Raw genomic sequence first — 21808 nt, 5'->3', positions numbered from 1 at the left:
AAATAATAAAAATAACTTTTAAAGTCAAACTAAAATTAAAAATGAACTTGTTTGTGTTTCTTAATGCAACATATAAAATATTTAATCTTTTATTTATTTTTACAGGGTGAGTTAAAGTGTACCTAGGTAACCCCAATGGCAGCACTTCAGACTGTTCGTGCTCCTGGTGGACTCCTCCCGAAGGGGAGCCACCAGCAGGCCGCCCATTGTTTAACGTCACTAGTTATTGATTCACGGTAGTTCTTGAACAAAAGAAAAAAAGGAAACGCCTACTAAAAATGTAGTTAACCTAACCAAACAAACCTAACCAAAACACCACCATTGCGGTTATCTAGGTACACTTTAACCACCAGGTGTACTATGGTGGCATTTCAAATTACACAAAATCATATTTTTTACACTGGTACCTATTTGTAGTACATAAATCAATCCGGCCTAGGTCAAACTAGTTAAGCCTAAAGTATTTAGGCTAAACTAGTATATCCTGACATGCATAGGATAAACTAGTTTGGCCTGAAATCGGGTTTGGCCGGTAACATATATACATAAATATAAACATCCAAACCTAATAGTTATATATTAAAGCCAAATTATTAAAATATAAATTTAATTATAATTATTAAATTTAGCAAGAAATGGCACCTGACACCTATCTCTAGTGCCAAATCACTTAGCATTTAATTAATAATAGTTGTAGTAATATAGCCCAAAATAATTTGGCAATCATCTGGGTTTAATTCCATTGAGTACTCTCTAAATATCTGAAAAACAGTTTCTACTATGATTCTCTCTACATATCTGAAAAATACTACAAGATCTAGTATTTTTCATTAATTTGATAATTATAGTACTTTAGCTAGTACTTGTAATTTGTTTTTTTTTTCTAAACATATAAAAATAACTTTCAGTGTAGAAATAGCTGATAGGAAATGGTAGTTGCATTTCTATAATTTTGTCTTAAGCCAATTGATTTACATATTCAATGAGATGATTAAAATTTTTAATACTGTTTGAAATAATTAAGCTAAAGTTTAAAATCTATCGTTTTTGTATAATAAATATAACAAATTTTAACATTTTTTTAATGATTCTAAGCTATTTAAACTTTTTATCAATATACAGTAAACTCTCAATCTAACAGACTAATTAGGTAAAATGGATGCCACTATTGCCAAAAGTCCTTTAAATTGAATGCATTTTAAAAACACATTAATAACAATCTTAAAATATGCAAGATGTATTAAAAAATGTTATTATAATGTATAAGTTTGAATAAAATAATAATATAATGCACTGTACATTGCAATAAGGTATTTCCTCCAGGCCATTGACCCACCTTACATCCCTGACATAACCAATAGAATTTTTTATCTAATTTCCTTTTAGTGCTCGGTGACTCCTTTCTTAAATAGCATATAATTTGGCTAGTTGCATACAATCCTTTAGAGTCACAGTGTATGATAAAATATAGATGAACTAGATATAATGTTGTTCACAAGAGCTACCATTTTTCTTATACTGGATCAAATGTAACAACTTGCATTCAACCTCTAACAATAAAGATCCCACACAATTTGGAAATGAGATAGTTTTAAGAGCTATATACTTTGGAGTTAATCTATACTGTCAACAGCATAGTAAAAACTCAATTGAAACATTCTTTTAGCCATCTTGTTCTAGACTTTAGTAATAGAAAAAAGTGCTTTTTTGTAGTTTCCATTTCTTAAAAAGGACATTGGTAAACTTGATATCAATTCTTATAAAGAATACAAACTGTGAATTAATCTTTAATAATATGTAAAAAATCAAAGCAAGTATTTTAAGTGATGCAACATCATCTTCAGTATGATGTATATCACTGATAAATTTCACTTGTTTTTATACCTTCCAACCACAAGAAACTATAACACTGTTAATTCTTGATGGTGCATTTTAACAATTGGATGGCCATCTGATACAACATTTTGCATGTGTGTATATCAGGATTGCCAATATGAACAGATAATATGTGCTCAGATAAATGCTTTGTAATATAATTTAACAAATTTCAAGAAAACATCAGTTTTATGTACATTATACCAAAATTGTGTTTAATTAATGACTTTCTCTCATATGTCGGAAATAGTAAAGGAAAAAAATGGTAAAGTCAATAACAAAAAACCTGATAATAAAATCACTGATTCATGTCTAAGCTTTTTTTCAAATCAGTTGCAAGTTTTACACCAAATAATTGTAAACTACACATTAGCCATTTTCTATTAAAACAAGATTTTAATATCCAATTTTGAAAGTGAATTTTCAAAGAAAGAAAATTCACATTCAAAATTTCTGTCTGTCAAAAATAAATTTAAAGTTTGTTTTTTAAACTCAAATAGTTAATTATTTTATAGTTTATAATTTTATTATTCTTAAGTTATAACTTTATGTTTACTGTCTGCTTGTTTTATTAGTTACAAAATAAGAATATACAATAAGAAACTAGAGAAGTGACATGGAAAAATGATTGTGTAGATTGTATGCTATTACAATAAAATAATTCAATATGATATTGAGAGTTAGTAATAACTAATAATTTCTTGAATTTATTTAATTGCTTAAAATATCAAATTGTTCAGGATATTCTTACATTCCTAAATGTAAAATACTTTAAATTTATTTTTTGACAGACAGAAATGCTAAAAAAATTTTGAAAGAAAGAAAATGAATGTTTTTAATTGAAAATAAATAGATAATTATAAATCCTAAATTATAAATATTTATAAAAATAAATAATTATAACAGATAATCCATATAATTTATAATTATTTTATGTAACAATTGTAACTGATTTGAAAAAAGCTCACTCATTGAGACACAAACCAGTTATCTCACAAATGAGTAAGGATGCATTGAATCATATAGTCTTTGATGATAGGTTCTGCAAAACTTACTCATAAGTCACTCTGAATTTTTTTATTTTAATTTTCCTAAAAACATTTGAAAAGTGTGCTTTGTTCATGATTTGAACAACAAAGGTGCAATAAAGGCTCATCCATATAAACAGTATTATTGAAATCTGTGACAACCATGTCATGACCTCCCCTTGTTAGAAGTGAAAATTCAGAGATTGAAATGATATGGACAACTTCAGAAAATGGAAAATAATTGTCTATCAAAAAAATTTTTGATACAAACATATTAAGAAAAAGACCCTATGGAAGATCTAGGTATAGACAGATAAAATTAAACATGATCTGGAAAAAATGATTAGCAAGAGTAAAAGAAAAAATGTTTGGTGGACAGGAATAAATAAAGGACATTTATATTCCACAAGAGACCAGGGGTTGCAAATTGATGGCCCACTGGCTGAATATGGCCCATTAAGGTTTCATATCTGGCCCATGGCCTTGATAATTTCTTTTCTAAAAATTAATGTTTCTAACACTTTGCAGTAATTAACAGAAAAAATACAAATGTCTAACTGTTTACGTATGTTGTAAAGGACTGGTAATAAAAGGGCCTTTGTTAAAGTTTTTTTTACTTACAGTATGTTTTGGTTTACCAAATAGTATGGAATACAGCCTATACCTGATATAGTATGGAATACAGCCTGTACATATATTTGACTGGCCCTTTGCTGCATTTGAGTTTGAAACCTAATTTGATCTTTATCTATAGATACATATAAATTTAAGTTAACATAAAGCCCAATTAGTAAAGCACTACGATGCTTACAATATCTTTGCTTACAAGCTCATTACTCAGCAAGTCATTGGTCAAGTTTAGTTTGAATGTTCCTGAACAATATTTATGTATATATATCGTCATATCTACTCAAATACCTGTAAATTAATATCATCATCCATATTTTATCAATCGTCACCATTTCTGTGCTTCTCATAACCATTTACATCACAAAGAGTTGATAATGGACTCAAAGTCCAAAATGCATACAATAGGAAATAAAATTGAGATTTTCTAAAGTGAAAAAGAAAAACCATCATAGACCTCGTAAAAGTGAATACAAGACTAGACAAGAAGTGTATTACAGAAATATAATTTTATTTGTTGGTAACATTAATTTCTATGATCAGCAACTGATTTATATGATGATTTTTATGAAACTGACATGAAACATTTAATAAAATGCATTAAATAATGAAATCATTTAATATGAATATCTCACATTTTTTTTTCATGTTTTCCTTGTATGCCCAGTGTTCTTGCCAAGCTAGTTTAGCTGGTCAATCAACCAGCTAATTATTTCCTCCAATCAGTTAAAAAGAATTTTTATTTTATTTTATTAAATTTATTATTCTTACTATTTTTTTAAGATAACTGGGCTATGATTTAGTGTTAAAGTATAAATATTGTTTTGTTATTATCAACCAACATTCATAAAGAAATTTGCAAAAGCAACCAACTAAAGTTGCAGGTCAACCACCCAAAAGTTTTTCCAGAAGAAACTGTTATTGTTTTGTCAGCTGTAAGATATTTTAATAATAGTTACATTTAATTTTTTGAAATGTACTACAAAAATACATTGAAATGAAATAATTTAAAAAATTATACATGCTCCAGATAATACTAATGAAAAAGATTGGTCAAAAAATTCTATTAAAGTAAAAAAAATCGTATAAAAATGGAAATATTTACTTACACAAGTTTAAAAAGTTACTACATTAATTTGTAAGTAAATATATTAAAGTAGAATATTCAAGAATAAAAAATATGCTTCTTGTGACAAACGGAAACATGTAATAAGAAAAAATGATTACAGTCTTTCTGTGGGAATAATTGATTAATTGTTAACATATATTCTTTATGCTTTCATTAATAAAACTTTATTCATAATAATTTCTATTCAAATTATATAAATTTTAACAAAATGTATAATGCAAATACTATTGACAAATATCATTTTTAAACTTAAATGTATCAAATATTTCATTCTTTTTAAACTTCTGCAATAATTAACTTCAGTTTCATTTACAATTACTTTAGTTTTTGCCCTTATTTTACAAAAAACTTGTAATGATAGAGCTGTTTTACATATAACATATCCTCAGTTTTTGAACTAATTGAAAAATGTAATTTGTTTTCTTTCTTTATTTTATTATACACAAACTAGTCATTGCTTCAATGTTAAATATATTTTTAAATGAAAATACAGATCATTTATGAATCTGTATTTTCATTTAAAAATTTAAATACAGATCATTTATGAATCTGTATTTCCATTATAACAATATTTTGAGTCATTTGCTCAACAGTTTCTATTTAAAATTCCATTAAAATTCTATTTATAATTTTCTAAATACATAAAATGAGAAATTCACAGAATTATTTATTAAAAAATCTTACCTTTATCTTCCCTAATTTTGCACGTTTTGTAGCAGGTGAGCTAACATCATTAGATGATACTTCTGAATTTTTTTGAATTTCAGCATCTAAGAAAGATTGAAAATATCTTATAAATTTTAATTATTTTTATATTGTCTAATTCTAACATAATTTTATAATTTCTAAAGTTTTTTACATTTCTTTTTAATAGTTCTAATTTTAAAAAGTATTGAATATAAACTGAGAATACCAAGTTACATTTGACAATAAAAATTTTTTTTCTTATCAGAACATTCAGATAGTTTTGAGTTATAAATTTATTTTGAAAATTTAACAATAAATAAATAAATGTAAAATTTTCAAAATTTGATAATTTATTTATCATAGGAATATAGTTTAATATATAACTACACAAAAACATATAAATAAACATTCTTCTTTTTAAATAATTAAGGAATAAAGTATTTAGAAATTTTAAACTTCACAAAAATATGTATCTTGATATACAATTTAAATGTATAGTGGAACCTTGCTTACAAGCACCTCTCATAATGAGTAATTTGCATAACAAGCAAAACAAATTGTAAAAATATGACTTGCTTAACGAGCAACATTTCACATAACGAGTGATGAGAAGAAGGGGAGTTCCGTTCCAGATTGTGCCATAGCCCATTGTACAATAGCCAAACAAATGCCAAATTCTTGGGCTATGTAAAGACTATAATTAAACATTAGAAATTAAATAATTTGACTAGAGGTAGGCAGTTAGGCTGCCATCTTTTATATTAAATTTAATAATTATAATTAATTAATTTTTAATTTAGACATTTTTAAAATTTAGTTTGGAATTGGTCATTAAATTTATAATACAAGATGGCAGGATAACTGCCTACCGCTAGACAAATTAATTAATTTCTAACATTTAATTACAGCCTTTACATAGCCAAAGAATTTGGCATAACGTTTGGTGTGTTTATCAGACATATTATCTGTGATTTTTTTTGTTTTCTGTAAATCAAATTCGCATTTTAGGTTGCCTCATTCCATGTGTGAGATCCAAATAGCCCCTGGGTCTAATTAACAATTTAAATATAATGTTAAAATTATAAAGTAAAATATTATTTCATTTTGGTGTGAAAATATCATTTTTCTAACGTGGAAAAAATGATAAAAGAGCCACTTCCTTTAACAGAAGTGGACACATCCTTTTGTTTTCCCTTTATCTATCACAAAAATCACCACACTGGGAATTGTCGACCCCTCAATAATTCCCCTTTTCATCCGTTCACGTGAGTGAAGACAAATAAGCTGATTGGCCACAAATCATGAGATATAGTCAAAGATCTGCATGATTCGGGGAGTAAGTTGGGGAATCTCATATTGGAAAGAAGTTCCCATATTGTCTCCCTAAGGCCAAAGTCCTTAGTTAGGGAGTACGTCAAAAGATCTCATAGGGAAAGAAGGTATCCCATATTTGCTCCCTAAGGCCAACGCCCATAGTTAGGAGTATGAAAAGGATCTCAGAGAAAACCAACGTAGTCCATATATTGTTTCCATAAGGCCAAAGTCCTTAGTTGCATCCAATCGAGTATAACAATGAGTTAATTTAGGAGAAAAGAAGTAACTTTTAATATTGTGCCAAATCAAGACATCTCTATGCAAACGAAGTAGGATCATCGAATACAGATGAACATAAAGACAAAGTAAACTTTGAGGTAGTGTGATTATAAATGAATTTGTGAGCTCTCTCTCTCGAAGTGTATATTTAATTAGTCCATTGTCTCTCATTTGTTTAATTTTATTTTTGAATAATTCCATTTATGTAATTTTATTTACTTTTATTATATTAAATCTTTTATTATTTGTTTAAGAAATGTCTCTTATTTGTTATCTGAATCAAATCCATATTATTTCCGAACGCGTGTTAATTAACTTAATCCACGTGTTATAAAACTGATTAACTGGTGTCGGGAACCTGACGTAGGAACGAAGAATTGTGAAATCCTTTAGTTCCGCTTTAGATTTAATTAAACTGTAAGTCCCTCCACCCTCGATTTTCCTTGAATTAGGAAAAGCCATTCTTTTGGACGACCGAGAACTAGTTTCACCAACTAGCCGCCGAATAAGTGGTACCAACAATCCTAGTGGAAAGGTACCCCCGGTTAGAATCTCACACATGCTAGAAGAAAAGATGATGATAATTCACACTCCTTAACAATGTGTATTGTATAATTTTCATTGAATAAACATTATACACAAAATATTTTGAGTATTTTTTCTGCATGAAACACATTAACATATTTTACATTAATTTATATGGGAAAAATTGTTTCGCTTAATGAGTGTTTCACATTACAAGTAACTGATTCTGAGATACAAGATTCTGGAACAAATTATGCTCGTTAAGCGAGGTTCCACTGTATTTGTATTATAGATAACAGAAAACTCATCTCTACCTCTAACAGTTTATTTTGTGAGATGCCATGTTTACAGATTATATGATCTGTATTTTTCTCTTTCTCAGGTAGCTTGAATGAAAAGAACTTACACAGAACTGGCAGTTACTCAGCAAGATATGCATAGGAGTTTTCTAAGGTAAACCAACCAGATGACACATGCCTAATGACTACACACTTCTATAATCATCCCAAAAAGAAAAAGATGTGAGCAAGTAGAAAATGTCCTATAACCAAAGTTTTGACGTTTGTATCAAATGACTCAAGAAATTTAGAAAAAAATTGTGGCATTTATGGATACTGTAGATACCAATAACAACAAGAGCTTTGCTCATTTCTTTTTGAACAATCATAATTAAAATCTACATTACATTAGGGACATCAGTCAAAAATTGCAAGAGTTTTTGTGTACACAGGATTGCATATTAGAAGCTATAGCATGCTATAGCTTCTAATATGCAATTAATAATTAATATGCATATAATTAATATGCAATTAATAATATGCAATCCTTAACATTGTTTGCATCTGAACGTTCAAGAGTAAATGACTACATCTGAGCAACTATTTTTAAAAAATAATTAACCAACTGGCTTCAATGCAATTCAGTAGTTGTGTTATTTACTGCTGCTGTGCATACAATAATCCTGTTACTTATTTCATTTTCTATTGTGTTGTGAAAATGTAAACCCAATGCATCAGAAATTATTTGTGAAGATTTTATCTTCCTGTACTTAGAGTCTGCTGCAATTTTTTAGTCAGGAAGCATAATTGGAAGATTATTACGAAAATTGTCTAAAAAAGAGTACTGCAAATGATAGCTTGCAACTGTTGTGCACCATATAGTTTCAGCAATACTAAATAAGACCAATCTTTTGCCAAAGATGCCACTGTGGTTTGACATTGTTTAAGTTATTTCAATTTTTCATCTTCTGAATAATATGATTTAATAGTAATTAAATCATATTGCTCAGAAGATGGAAAATTGAAACAAGTTAAACAATGTTTGATGGTGTTTGTTTAATGCATATTTTATTAAAGCATCTCTTCTGTCAGATTAACATCAATTTCACATGTACTGCAGTAAGCATTGTATTGTCTTATCATTAGTTAATGTTTCATTCAAAAAATGTGCCTGATGATCAAGTCCAATCAAGTTGTTTCATGATCTGTAGTTTCATAGATCCTATGTTATAAAATACTAATTTCATTCCACATGATAAAGCATGTGGAATGAAATTAGTATTTTATAACATAGGATTATGAATAGTAATTACCATAATACGTGGTACGATCCAAAAGTTTGAGGACTGCAGTAATGTATGACAACAAAAGCATGTATTTGAAGTTACAGTGTATGAAATGGATTCTATCAAACCATCTATATGTGTTCAGGTTGGTTTTGCCCATGTCACCTGATTAAACCATTGTTTTCTTTTAGAGATACAGTTGTCCCTTGATAATCCGACAGGTATGGGACCAAAGGTGTGTCAGATTATCAAAAGTGTCCAGATTACTGAAAATAATTACATATTTCGCATTGTTTTGCTAGCAGTAACTTACAATATTCTCTACTCCAACTGTTCGAACAGAACTGCTCACATAAAACACACGAAATGTGTGTCATCGTGTAAAAATTGGATGGGGAGATTCACATCGCAACATGCTTCTGTGCAAGCAGACACGTAACGGGGACGGGTACCTTGACGGGAGGTGCGTCGGACTACTGAGCATGTCGGATTAAAAAACGTCGGACTATAGAGGGACAACTGTAGTTACCTTTGTTTTGCGACATAATAAAAATGGAGTTTCAAGAATAGTGCTGCAACATTAAATTTTGTCAGCATTTAGATAAAACACCTATGGAGACTTTAAAATTGCTAAGAAAGGTGTACAATGATTCTACCATGGCAAAATCAAAGGTGTACAAATGGCATTGGCATTTTAAAGAGGGCCGAGAATCCATTGTAGACAATGAATGCTCTGGCCAACCTTTGACTTCACAGAACAAGGAAAATGTTGAGTTGGTCTCTCAATGTGTTTGCAAAGATTGCCACCAAACCCTTGAAAAAATCACTGCGGCTACTCACTTATCAAAGACTAGTTGCCAGCATATTTTAACGGAAGATCTTAACATGCACCGAGTGGCTCAGCACATTGTCCCTTGGCTTTTGACTTCTGAACAAAAGGAAGAACAAATGAAAATATTGTGTGGTTTAATCGACAAAGCCAATAAGAATCCAGATTTTTTGAACCACATCATAACAGATGATAAAACGTGGTGTTATTTATTTGATATCCAATCAAAACGTGCTTCTTCAACATGGAAATCACCCTCATCACCATGATCGAAAAAATTCTGGCAGAATCGGAGCAAAGGGAAAGTCATGATGGAGGTGTTTTTTGATTCTCAAGGAACTGTTCTTCAGAATTTATTCCTGAAGGCAGAACAGTAAACAAGGAGCATTATCTAGACATTTTATGTTGTTTGAGGAAATCCATTCATCGTAAACGGCCACAGATCTGGTGAAGTTGGAGACTGGTACCTTCTGCATGACAATGCACCTGCACATCGGTCCCAAATGATCACACAATTTCTTGCCAAAACTCAAATTAATGTGCTTCCACACCCCGCCTATTCACCAGACTTAGCTCCGTGTGATTTTTATTTGTTTCCATCAATGAAAAAGCATTTGTAGGGATGCTGTTTTGTGTCATCAGATGAGGTGAGAGCAGCATCGCAGGAAGCATTACAGGAGGTTTCAAAAAATGGCTTCCAGCAATGCTTCCAGAAGTTATACAAGTGCTGGCAAAAGTGTATTGTTGCCCAGGGTGATTACTTTGAAGGTGGTTGTGCATTGGCAATATAAACTTTTTAAGGTAAGGAATTTTAAACCAAGTCCCCAAACTTTTGGATTGTACTATGTATAACATATTACACAGTGTCCCTATTTCAATATTCAATCTAACTTAAATGTACGATTCAATTTTTCAATGTTTTTCACACTTTTTGATAATTGTTCATACTTTTTTGCTTTTTTCACACATCACTATGTTTTTCCCATATTTTTACATCTGCTAATAATATTGCTGTAACTTCTATAGGAGTTACTAAATTAATTCATAAAATCAGAAATAGACACCCTAAACAATCTATCAATCTTGACAGTCAAATTTACTGGTTTACAACTAAAAGAAAAACATTAAAATGTTTAAAACATGCTTTCACTGTAATAAATAACATTCTAATCTAATGATTCTTAACATATGTAGCAAAATTTTATTATATTATATCAACTACTTGCGAAAATTACATGCAAACCAGGATATTTATCATAGTGAGTAGCATTCAAAATGTCAGAAGCTAAAAAAGCACAGTTGGCTAATTTAAGAGTCAAGTTCAATAACACTAGGAATGAGTTAACCATTTTCCATCTGTAAAAAAACAAATCCACAAATATAAATTGTACTGGTACATAAAACTACCCCACTGTACATCTCAGTAGCTTAATTGATTACAATATGTAACATATTACCAAAAATCTTAATACAACTATCTTCATACAACATTTTCTTCCTTTCTAAATCTTAGATTTTTTTTTCTTTAGCTACTATTTGTTACATAACATTCAATGCTTTTATGTACAGTACATATTTTAAACTATTGTTAGAAATATGAACCAATTTTATATTTTAACTAACAGGGTTGCAATTTCCAAATTGCACACATATACATTAACATTGTTGTCATCTGGCCTTAGTTACTCTCAAAAACTGAGTTATATATATGAAAATCAAGACCAAATATGAAAAACTTAGAGACTGGAGGCAGCAATTAATATACTTAACTATACATAAACTTCTGATCTAGAACAGAAGTCACATGATTTCATTTCAAAATTTTCTTGTTTACAGAGTTAGACAGATGACTGGCATGACTTGATTGTTATCTGAGAAGTATGATGTACAGGGGCAAGACATTACTAAAATGTAGACCAGATATGAGAAGCTTAGGAACCAAAAACTCCAAATAAATATATATGAACTTCCAGTCTAAACCAACAGTAATGCAATTTTTTTTAATTAAAAGAAAATTAAAAATTGCAGCCCAGCATTATGACAATGTCACAATAAATAACTGCTCATTATGATTTATAAAAAGTTTATTTAAAAATTTATACTTACTAAATAGGCATATCTGTTCTTTCTCTTTGCAAAACACATAACAATTATACCAGTTACAATGAGCTGTAAAAAATATATTTTATATAAATATTTTAAAGAAAAAAAAAATAGAGGAAAAGGTGGTATTATGGAACACTGTGGGTATTATGGAACCACTCCATTTCAAACTGATAATAAAGGTGAACTGTAGCGGATTGTGGCTGAACTGCACTAGGCAGACATCCATAGCAAGGGAAAAACCCGTTTCACTTCAGTTAAACAGTTGTCCGTATTTAATCAGCAGTTTTTTTCAAAATTTGCAAGTTTTGAATGCTAAGTGAATTTAATTATTTTTAAAATATAAATCGTGTAGTTGTAGGTTCACTGGTGCATGTATTCCGTTCCAGAGACTTAGGGGTACATATTAATCTGTGTGATGTTCACGTTTTTTAAATTTTGGTCTTGACAGACATAAGTTAATTCAAGATGGCGATGCGTGAAATACGGACCCCATTGGTGCTTTTACAGTAATATGGAACTCAACTTTTCTGAACGCTCTCTTTGCAAGCAGACATACGTCCAGAGCAATTTGTGAAAAAGACACTAGGTAGAAAGTCAATTCTTCCTGAGAATATTGAAAAAGAGCTGCTGGAATATATATTGTTGATGGAGGTCATATTTTTCTATTATAAAAGCATTTTTTCGATAAAATACATTGGAGTAAATAATTTTGTAATTATTTAACATTTTTTGTACTTTCCTATTTGTTTTTGGCTACATTAAAGCATTTTTTGAAAATATGCAGTAAAGTTCCATATTCCCACACGATTTTCTCTAAGCCTACTTTCTGACTTTTTGTACAGAAGCCTTCAAAAACCATACAAACATTAGCAAAAAATCCAATTAGGAACATCTAGTTTAACAGTTACCAGTAGTTTTCGTAAAAAAAATGTGGGTGTAGTTATGATACCTTGTTTACAATTCACTAAAATGTAATTGGGGTTCCATAATACCACCTTCTCCTCTACATAATTTATAGGCACAAAATGAAATATATAATATCTGACCACACTTAAAGAAAACTGAGATAAATTAATATTAGAACCATAAAATATCTTCCACTAATTATTATTACAGGCAGGATTAACATAAATGGAAAGGCTAATGAACAGTAATAAATACACCTTTTAAATTCCAACAACTTAAATTTATTTGAAATAAATGTTTTCAGTCTTGTTTAAAAGCCTTTCTCAGGCTGCTCTTAATAATACAACAAAATATGTACAAGAATAAAAAGAAAACATTTTTAAATTATAGAACATTGGTAGATTGTTAGAACAAATAATTCTTTATAAAATTTAGAAATTAAAAGTCAAAATAAAATAAATAACAAAAACAAATCAAAAAATAAAATTGAACAAGAACAAATATCTGTAGGAACTTCGTCAAAGAATTTCATATTAGCAACCTCCAAGCAAAAGAACTTGTTCCAATATCCTTTTAATTTATAGATTTAACTCTTCATGATGATTTATAAATAGAGATCTAGTTCTTCTAGCTGATTTCAGAGTTATTATACACTAGTCTTATGATCCTTGTCCTTAAAGGTTAACTTCCACATCCAGCTCCATCACATAGACAGCTAAGACAGTGTCAAATTGTCTTTTCCAGATTGTCACTTTTGTTCCCCGATGCTCTTCTGAATAAATTTAAGTTGCTAGAATTTAAATGTTGCATTTTATTACTATTATTACAAGATGTGTTTTTTAAGTATTTTGATATTAAAAAAACACAACTGCATTTTTTAAAATAATTTTATTCTTACATGAAAGCCTGTACAGTCGACCCCCCTATAAGATATAGATACGTTCCAATTTATTAGGAATCCGATTTCTTACAAGTCGTTCCAATCACAGCCCGACTTGTAGTCCAATTGTAGTCCGTAAACTTGACACCCCGTGTCAAGTTTACGGACTACGGCTGATTGAAAGGTTTTCTTCCATAAAATTAATCGATTCTACACTAATCCGACTCAACATTTCCAAAATACGTATATTTTTTCGTAGTTTTATAGGAATCGTAATTATAGGGACCGTAACTATAGGGGGGTCGACTGTAATTTAATCTACTTTTCAACATAATTTCCTCCAATATGAAGGCACTTTTCATACCATACAACTAGTTTTTGAATTCCATCCTCATATACACCTGCCACCTGATTTGCCAACCACTGCAGCACAGCGTTTTGACATCGTCGTCATAGCACTGACTGCCTAGATGCCTTTTCAAGTGGAGGAACAAGTGGTAGGTAAAGAGCCACAGAACAATGTCCTATAGGTAAAGGCTCAAGGACATTATTCTGTAAACAAAACAATTTCTTGTAAACTAAAAAATGCATGACTTTGAAATTTGGCACATGCAGAGATGACAAATCACAAGATTTTTCAAAATCATCAAATTTAAGAAATGGCAATTATGTGCAATATAATTGCATGTAAACCTTTAGTGGAAAATTTCTGCCTTTTCACAGCCAAGCTAAACAGAAGCTGTCAACAAAGAAAACTTGTAAGAAGAAATTGTGAAAAATCAACAATTAACACACAACATATACATAAGCATACACACAAAAAATAAAATTAAAAAAAAAGCACTGAAAACATATGAGCATAACATGAGAGCAAGAGACAACTTGGGTACACAACAGATTGCATTTATGCTTCAAGCACATTTTTTCACTGCAAATACAGTTTGAACTTTGAAGCATTGTTCAAACTCTGTATATATATAAAACACATATCATCAGAATCAATGTTGTTATATGCAAACTGAATTTAATTACATTGAATTATAAAACAAAATTATTTTTATGGTAATTTTATTAATCTATGCTTATGAGAAAATTTTTTATAAGTCTAAATTTACAGAAGTTGCATAGTTAAATAAATTAAGGATTGTCTATATTCATTAAATCAGATACACACTAATGACATAATCAATAAAGAATAAAATAAGTTTAGATGTTTTGATTACTTACCACAACTGCAGGAACATAAGTAGGAATGGTTTCAAAAAATTGAAGAGAGGATGTATATGATCGTAAAATAAAATAAATACAAATTAATATTATTCCAAGGAGAACAGAAGCACCTCCACATATCAAACATAAAACAACATATTTTTTGGTCCATGCTTTCCACCAAGGGATATTACCTAACAGAAAGAAAGTAATAGAATACAGATTATAATATTGTTCTATAAAGCATTTACTTAATACTGCATTATTATATAACAAATTATGTTTTCAACATATCATGGACATGTTAAAAATATAACTTATGTATGTTACATACAATTATAAGCTTTAAACAGTTACTATTAATTTTAACATAAAACTAAAAGCAATATTTTTCAACCAATAATTACACTTTTAATATATTATCATCATCAACCATTAAAATGTAAAATTAATTTTTAGAAGTTTATTTTTTTTTTTGTGTAACTAATAAAGTTCAAGAATGAATCAAAAAGAAAAATACGTTAATGTATTAAATCTATATGATTTGGTATTACTAAATAATTGAATAAAATCAATTTGAGAATTTATTTCTTGAATATATTAAGTTTTATACTTTTTGATTATTAATGCATGTCAGAACACATACAAGAGCTGTTCGGAAAGTTCGCGGCCTCAAATAGAACAACAAACAAAATAATGTTAAAACTTTTTTTATTTTTCAATGTAGTCTCCTTTGTTAGCAATGCACTTATTCCAGTGATGTTCTAGCTTTTTTATGTCATCACAATAGGTTGATTTGTCAAGGTGTGCAAAATACTCAAAATACTCTACATTCACTTCAGAGATGACTTCGTCATTTGAGTAGAATCTCTTTCCAGCCATGAATTTTTTTAGGTTTGGAAAAAGGTGGAAGTCACTGGGGGCCAAATCAGGTGAGTATGGTGGATGTGGAACTAATTGGAAGCGAAGTTCATTTATCTTTTGTTCAGTGATTCTGGCGGAATGTGCAGGTGCATTATCGTGGTGGAACAGAACCTTTTTCTTCTTCAAGTGTGGCCTCTTTTCTTCGATTTCTTTCTTCAGTTTTTCCAAAAGTTCACAGTAATAGACAGCATTAATGGTCTTTCCTCTTTCTAGGTAGTCAATAAAGATGATGCCTTTAGCATCCCAAAAAACCGAGGACATCACTTTCCCCGCTGATGGAACTGTCTTTGCCTTCTTTGGTGGTGGCAAACTGTGGTGTTTCCATTGCTTCGACTGTTCTTTTGTTTCAGGAGTGTAGTAATGGATCCATGTTTTGTCAGTAGCCACAAACCGACTCAAGAAATCCTGTGGGTTTTTCTGGTAGAAGTCCAAACACTCCTTTGACATCAAAGTGCGAACACATTTTTGCTCAGCGGTCAGCAGACGCAGCACCCACCTTGCTGAGACCTTCGTCATACCCAAATTTTCAGTTAGGATGTAGTGCACTCAGTTGACAGAGATGCCTGTTGTCTCAGCTATCTCATGCATTTTCAAATGGCGATCTGCTAATGCCAAATCATGAACTTTGTCAATATTTTCTTCAATGACAGCAGTTGACAGCCGTCCACTGCAAGGGTCATCTTCCACACTCTCTCTGCCAGATTTAAAAAGAGCTGTCCATTTTTTCACAGTGGTGTACGAAGGAGCAGACTCTCCCAAAACTTCATCCATATCAGCTTTGATTTGAAATGGGGTCAACCCTTTTTTCGTCAGGTATTTTATGACTGCACGAGTCTCCATCTTCTCCATTTTTGACAAAGCATGTGCACACTGACTATCTGCTAAGCTGTTGTGGCAAAACTTTATGACAAATCAAGAGGAAATTGGTATTGTATCTCTAGCAAAGATGACTGAATTATTCCCGCCAAAAATTAAATTGATCGCAGCGCCACATATAGGCAAGGCTGCGAACTTTCCGAACAGCCCTCATAAAATTAATTAGAACTGAAATTTATATATGTTATGGACTAAGTGATTAATAAGGGCATTATTCATTGTATTCACTTTGGGACTTGCTTAAACTGATAACATTAACTCTTTCCGTCACAATTTTATTTTAAGAGGAAAAAATATATAACAGTTTTTTTGGACAGATCTGACCTTGTAGAAAGGTTATATGTATTAAAAAAAATTTAGGGCATTTCTTATGTGTGATTTGCAACAACTCACAATTGTGATGGTTGTGATGAAATGCTAGTTTGTGTATCATACCAGGTGATTATATCAAGCAATTTGAAAAGATATTTACTTTATTTTGGTTTCATAATGAACTATAGCATCACTTCTTTGACATGAAACTTTTTGAAACAAAAAGTTATCTTTTGTAAGACAAAGGTAACGTACATGCCACATTTTTTGCACTTAACACAGCCTCTGCTTTTGCAAGCCCTTGATCCAACATACTAGAGGGTCCTTCACATTCTCAGCAATTGACCAGTGTCCCATCTCATCATAATGTACTGTACAGTACTTCCATGTTAGGTCATGTATACATGGATGTCTCATGGCCTAGCTCCTTTCCTGTTTTGCATAATGTCATATTTGATCAACTCTTCACCTAGCATTAGACAGAATGCAAGCAGATCCAGATTCATTGCAGCTTTGCATTACTTCACTCTTTCTGGTAATCAAACCAGCTATTACAGACCACCAAATCTATGAAGTGGAAGACAAAGTGCAAGTACCACTTTCTTGACTTCAGTAAAATCCTATAAGAAGCCATCACAGCATCTAATCTGTCCACTCCACCCATTGACTGGATATATATTTTCACCACTTCAGGTCTATTCACATCTATCATTTTTTTCTGCTTCCTATCATATCTGTTCACCTTGTCTATTTGTTCTACACCAAAAATCATAGATGCAAATGTCACAATGCTCTTGTCAAAACATCTTGTTGCAACAATATCACTATCTGCTGTGATTCTTGATCATGATTACCTCTGTCTAATTTTGACAACTCTTTCTTAACCTTGAGTGGACACCGGGACAGCCTGTTGGCCCTGAGAGGCACTATCAGAGACAACAGGCTGTCCAAGTGCCACTCAAAAAATTGAAAGAAAAATTGATATGGGCAACTGGCACAGTCATTCATATCAATTTCTTTCAGTGTGCCTAGCACATTCATTGATATGACAAATTCATCAAAAAACAACTGATAATTGAAGCCAGTAGGAATACAATCTAATTTCAAACCCAATGCTCTCATGAAACCAAATTCTTTCACTTTTGCTTCATCATGTTTTCTAGCTGACTCTTCATAAACCACAATAGGCCATACCACTTTCTTCACAATGATGATAAATCTTTATTCCCTAAAGATATGGTTTGCCTTCTATATATTGTTTTAAACTGGGTTGTCCTTTGAAAGGGCAAATTTGCTCATCTATACAAACCTTTTCTTTGATGGGAAGCTGATGAACTCTACTTCTGAATGTTTCCAAAAGTGAACATACCTGAAATGCATAATAATTTTCATCTAGTATTAGTATCCAGCAAATGTTTGATTATTTGTTTGTTTAGTTATGGCAATGCAACACTTGGGTAATCTGCTAAGGGGTGATGTCTTCCGGGAGGTCTTTTTTAAGGGAAACTGGCCCCATTTAGGCGTTACAGACGTGGAGAAAACCCAGAAAACTCCACATGGCCAGCACATCCAAGCAAAGCATGAACCCACGACCAAACTCCCAGTGTTCAGAGAACGAAGACCACTTGGCCACTGGTGGGCCTTATCCAGTAAATAATTAATTTTGTAAGTCTCATTAACCTATCATCCACCAATCAATGCCATTTTTGGCATCAGCATTATTCACCATGTGGAATTGTATACAAAGTTTGAAAAACTTATTGACACTCACTGCAACTGCTAACAAAATCAATCTTTGTTCCTGGTGAACAGAACTGTCTTATTTTTGAAAATCCTAATGCTCAAATAATATGTATTCCAAACAGGGCATAAATTTCTTTGTCCATTGTTTCAATGGATTTTCCATTTTTATCAACTGAATACATATTTGTTTGATTGTCAATTGAACTAATGAGCTATGGAGTGACGTATTTCATAAAATAGCTGAGAGGACTACCAAGAACTACATCTGAAGCTGGATCTGGAAAAGACTATGGAAATACTGTGGCTGGAGGCTGAAAGAGCCATTTTCTCCACTTGACTTTTTGCAATCTACATTGATGTGTGTGGAAAATCGTAAGACTTAGAGGTCTCACTAATTGTAAGTGTAGGTGAATTACCACGTGGGAAAGGATGCCAAGAAACAGTTTTTTGTTCTTTTATAAGTTTATATATATATATATATTCGTACAATTACACTAAGGTCCAATACAATAAGGTCCAATAGGATACAATGGTACACACGTAAAATGTTCTCACCGTTACAATATCATAGTCCTAGATGTTTCACTCCTTGTAACCCAATCCGCTTCGGGAACAAACAAAGAAAAACCAATCCACAATAGAAGGAGCACTTTCGCATTCACCAACTCCTCTATATCACTCGGCACAAGAGTGTCCCCTAACCGGTCAATGTCTGTCTTAAATACCTTTCCCCCTTTCCAGGTTGCCAACCCCCTTATTTCACACGGCTGAAAAATAGCCAAAAAAAAAAATATATATATATATGTACGAATATGTATGAGGCGGAAAGCTACAACCACACATGTGAATGATTATTGTAGCTTGGTGGCATTCAAAGTGTATGGACAGTTATACTGTAGTCATCATTGTCATCAGAATCCTCTTGGCTTTTGCTGTCACCTTGATTGGCAGTAGGATAAGTAAATGATGGGTTATCATCATCATCAAAATTAGATAACTTTTCTAATTCAGACAAATCTCTATTGTCTAGGATATCAAATATTTGGTCAGCTGTCAAGAGGTCCTTATGATGGCTATCTTTTGTACTATTTGCACAAGTTGTTTGGCAACCTGATGGTCCTGGTAAGGTCAAAATGTAAAAATAAAAAAATAAATGAAATAAAAAAACCATGAAATGTCTTGTATGTGAAGCTGCACCACAAAACTTCCAGAAATTCATGACTCTCACAACTGTAAGCCTCCACATTTACACAATCTCTAACTTAAAATTTTTACCTAAGAAATGTGATTGTTTCATATACTTATTCTATTGGGTTGTTCGGAAAGTAAGTTCGTTTTTTTCTGTGGAAAAAACATAATATTTTTATAATAAATACATATTTTATTGAATTATATATCAACTATTTTGGTCAAATTCTGTTGTCATCGTTTCTGGTAGTAGCATGATTTCACATTCATAAAAGTTTTAGTCGTTGCTTACAAAAAACTGATCCAAGTGATTTTTGACATTGTCATTTCAAGTAAATGTCTTACAGTTAAAAAAAATTTGTACAGACCGGAACAAGTAATAATATGAGTGTGCTCGATCTGGTGAATATGGCTGGTGTGATAGTACGTCCCATCTAAGTTATAACAGTTTCTGACAAGTTACCAAACTTAGTGAAATTTGACATCATCGTGGTAAAACACTACACCTGTTTTGCTGATCAATTCTGGCCGCCTTTTCTGTTTGATGATATTACTCAATTTGTTTACTCGATGGCAGTACACTTTCGAATCAATTGTTAAATTGTCTGGTAAAAGCTCCAAAAAAAAATTTCCTTAAAATCCCACCAAAGAGAGCATCTCTCTTTAAGAACATGTGGAACCCATATATTGAGCTTTGAAATGAAACCAATTTGTTTCAAGTAATCATAAACAGTTCAATTTGACAAATTTAATCTCTTAGTGATTTCACGTGTTGTTATTTGGCAGTTTGCTTCAATCGGTACCTTTATTTTGTTTTCATTGGCTTCAACAGGCCATTCTCAACGTGGTGCATATTCAATATTGAAATTGCCACAATGAAATTTTGTAAACCAGTTTTGGCACAGTCTTTTTCTCAACACATCATCTCCATACATGTACCACAATTTTTTTCTTGCTTGAACAGCATTTTGATTTTTTGGTAATAAAAAAGCAAAATAAGCCAAAAATGATGCTTTCGATCTTCCATATTTGATGGGACACAAAAAATAAACAATTGCACAGAATCAAACAAACTTTTTTACAAATAAGCCTTAAAATGCTAGCTGTCAAAATATATAATGATAATACGGTTTAGAATGAAAATGGCAGGAAAAATACGACTAATCCGTCTAGTGGTAAAAAAACAAACTTACTTTCTGAACAACCTAACAATAACAAGGCAGTATTGAATAAGAAGACAATCAACTTTAAGGATGATAACGCATTCTTGTACCCATGGAATTTTTCCTCCATCACCTATAAACCATGGGTTCATACAGGGATTGTCTCCAATCAACAACTCCCCACAACAGAAATGTCTCCAATCATCAAATGACAATGCATTGGATTCAAATAGTCAAAAATCATGGTTCCATTTTCCAACTCTACAGCCTAATGATATCCAATGGGATGTGGACAAAAACATTTGCATAAGTATAGGATTTTTTCCTGGAATTTAGGCTTTTGAATATAGTGATTAAACATATCTGACCAATCAAAAAGTAAGAAAACAAAAAATATACCTTACTGAACTTGGAAATTTGAAAAAACTACACTTACCAGGCTCAGCTGAATTGTTGAAAGTGGCCATTTGCAGCTAATTCTATTAATTCATGCAACAATTGTTAGAAGGTGCAAACATAAATGTTGAAGTAAAGTACAAACACTCACAATTGTCAAGGTCATGATTGTATAGTACTCAATAAACCATTCCCCAAAAAAATATGTAATATGACTTTCACAACTGTGAGTCTCAAGAATGAAAGTC

At 31.2% G+C, this 21808-nt stretch overlaps 1 protein-coding gene across 2 annotated transcripts in view; it reads right to left on the bottom strand.

The window, feature by feature from the left end:
* The window catches only part of LOC111636812, a 61329-nt gene that overhangs the window by 17806 nt on the left and 21715 nt on the right, over positions 1 to 21808 (bottom strand). For both annotated transcript variants that reach the window (XM_023382151.1, XM_023382152.1), the window contains 2 exons: positions 14977 to 15152; positions 11964 to 12026 (listed from right to left, as the gene is read on the bottom strand). In XM_023382151.1, coding sequence (XP_023237919.1) covers positions 11964 to 12026; positions 14977 to 15152 — 239 coding nt within the window. The remainder of the gene's footprint in view (positions 1 to 11963; positions 12027 to 14976; positions 15153 to 21808) is intronic.

This window comes from Centruroides sculpturatus, unplaced genomic scaffold (assembly GCF_000671375.1).
Source record: "Centruroides sculpturatus isolate CEXI.00-Female unplaced genomic scaffold, Cexi_2.0 scaffold1092, whole genome shotgun sequence".
Taxonomy (NCBI): domain Eukaryota; kingdom Metazoa; phylum Arthropoda; class Arachnida; order Scorpiones; family Buthidae; genus Centruroides; species Centruroides sculpturatus.
The sequence above is the reverse complement of the archived record's forward strand: the minus strand, read 5'-3'. Positions and strand labels throughout refer to the sequence as shown.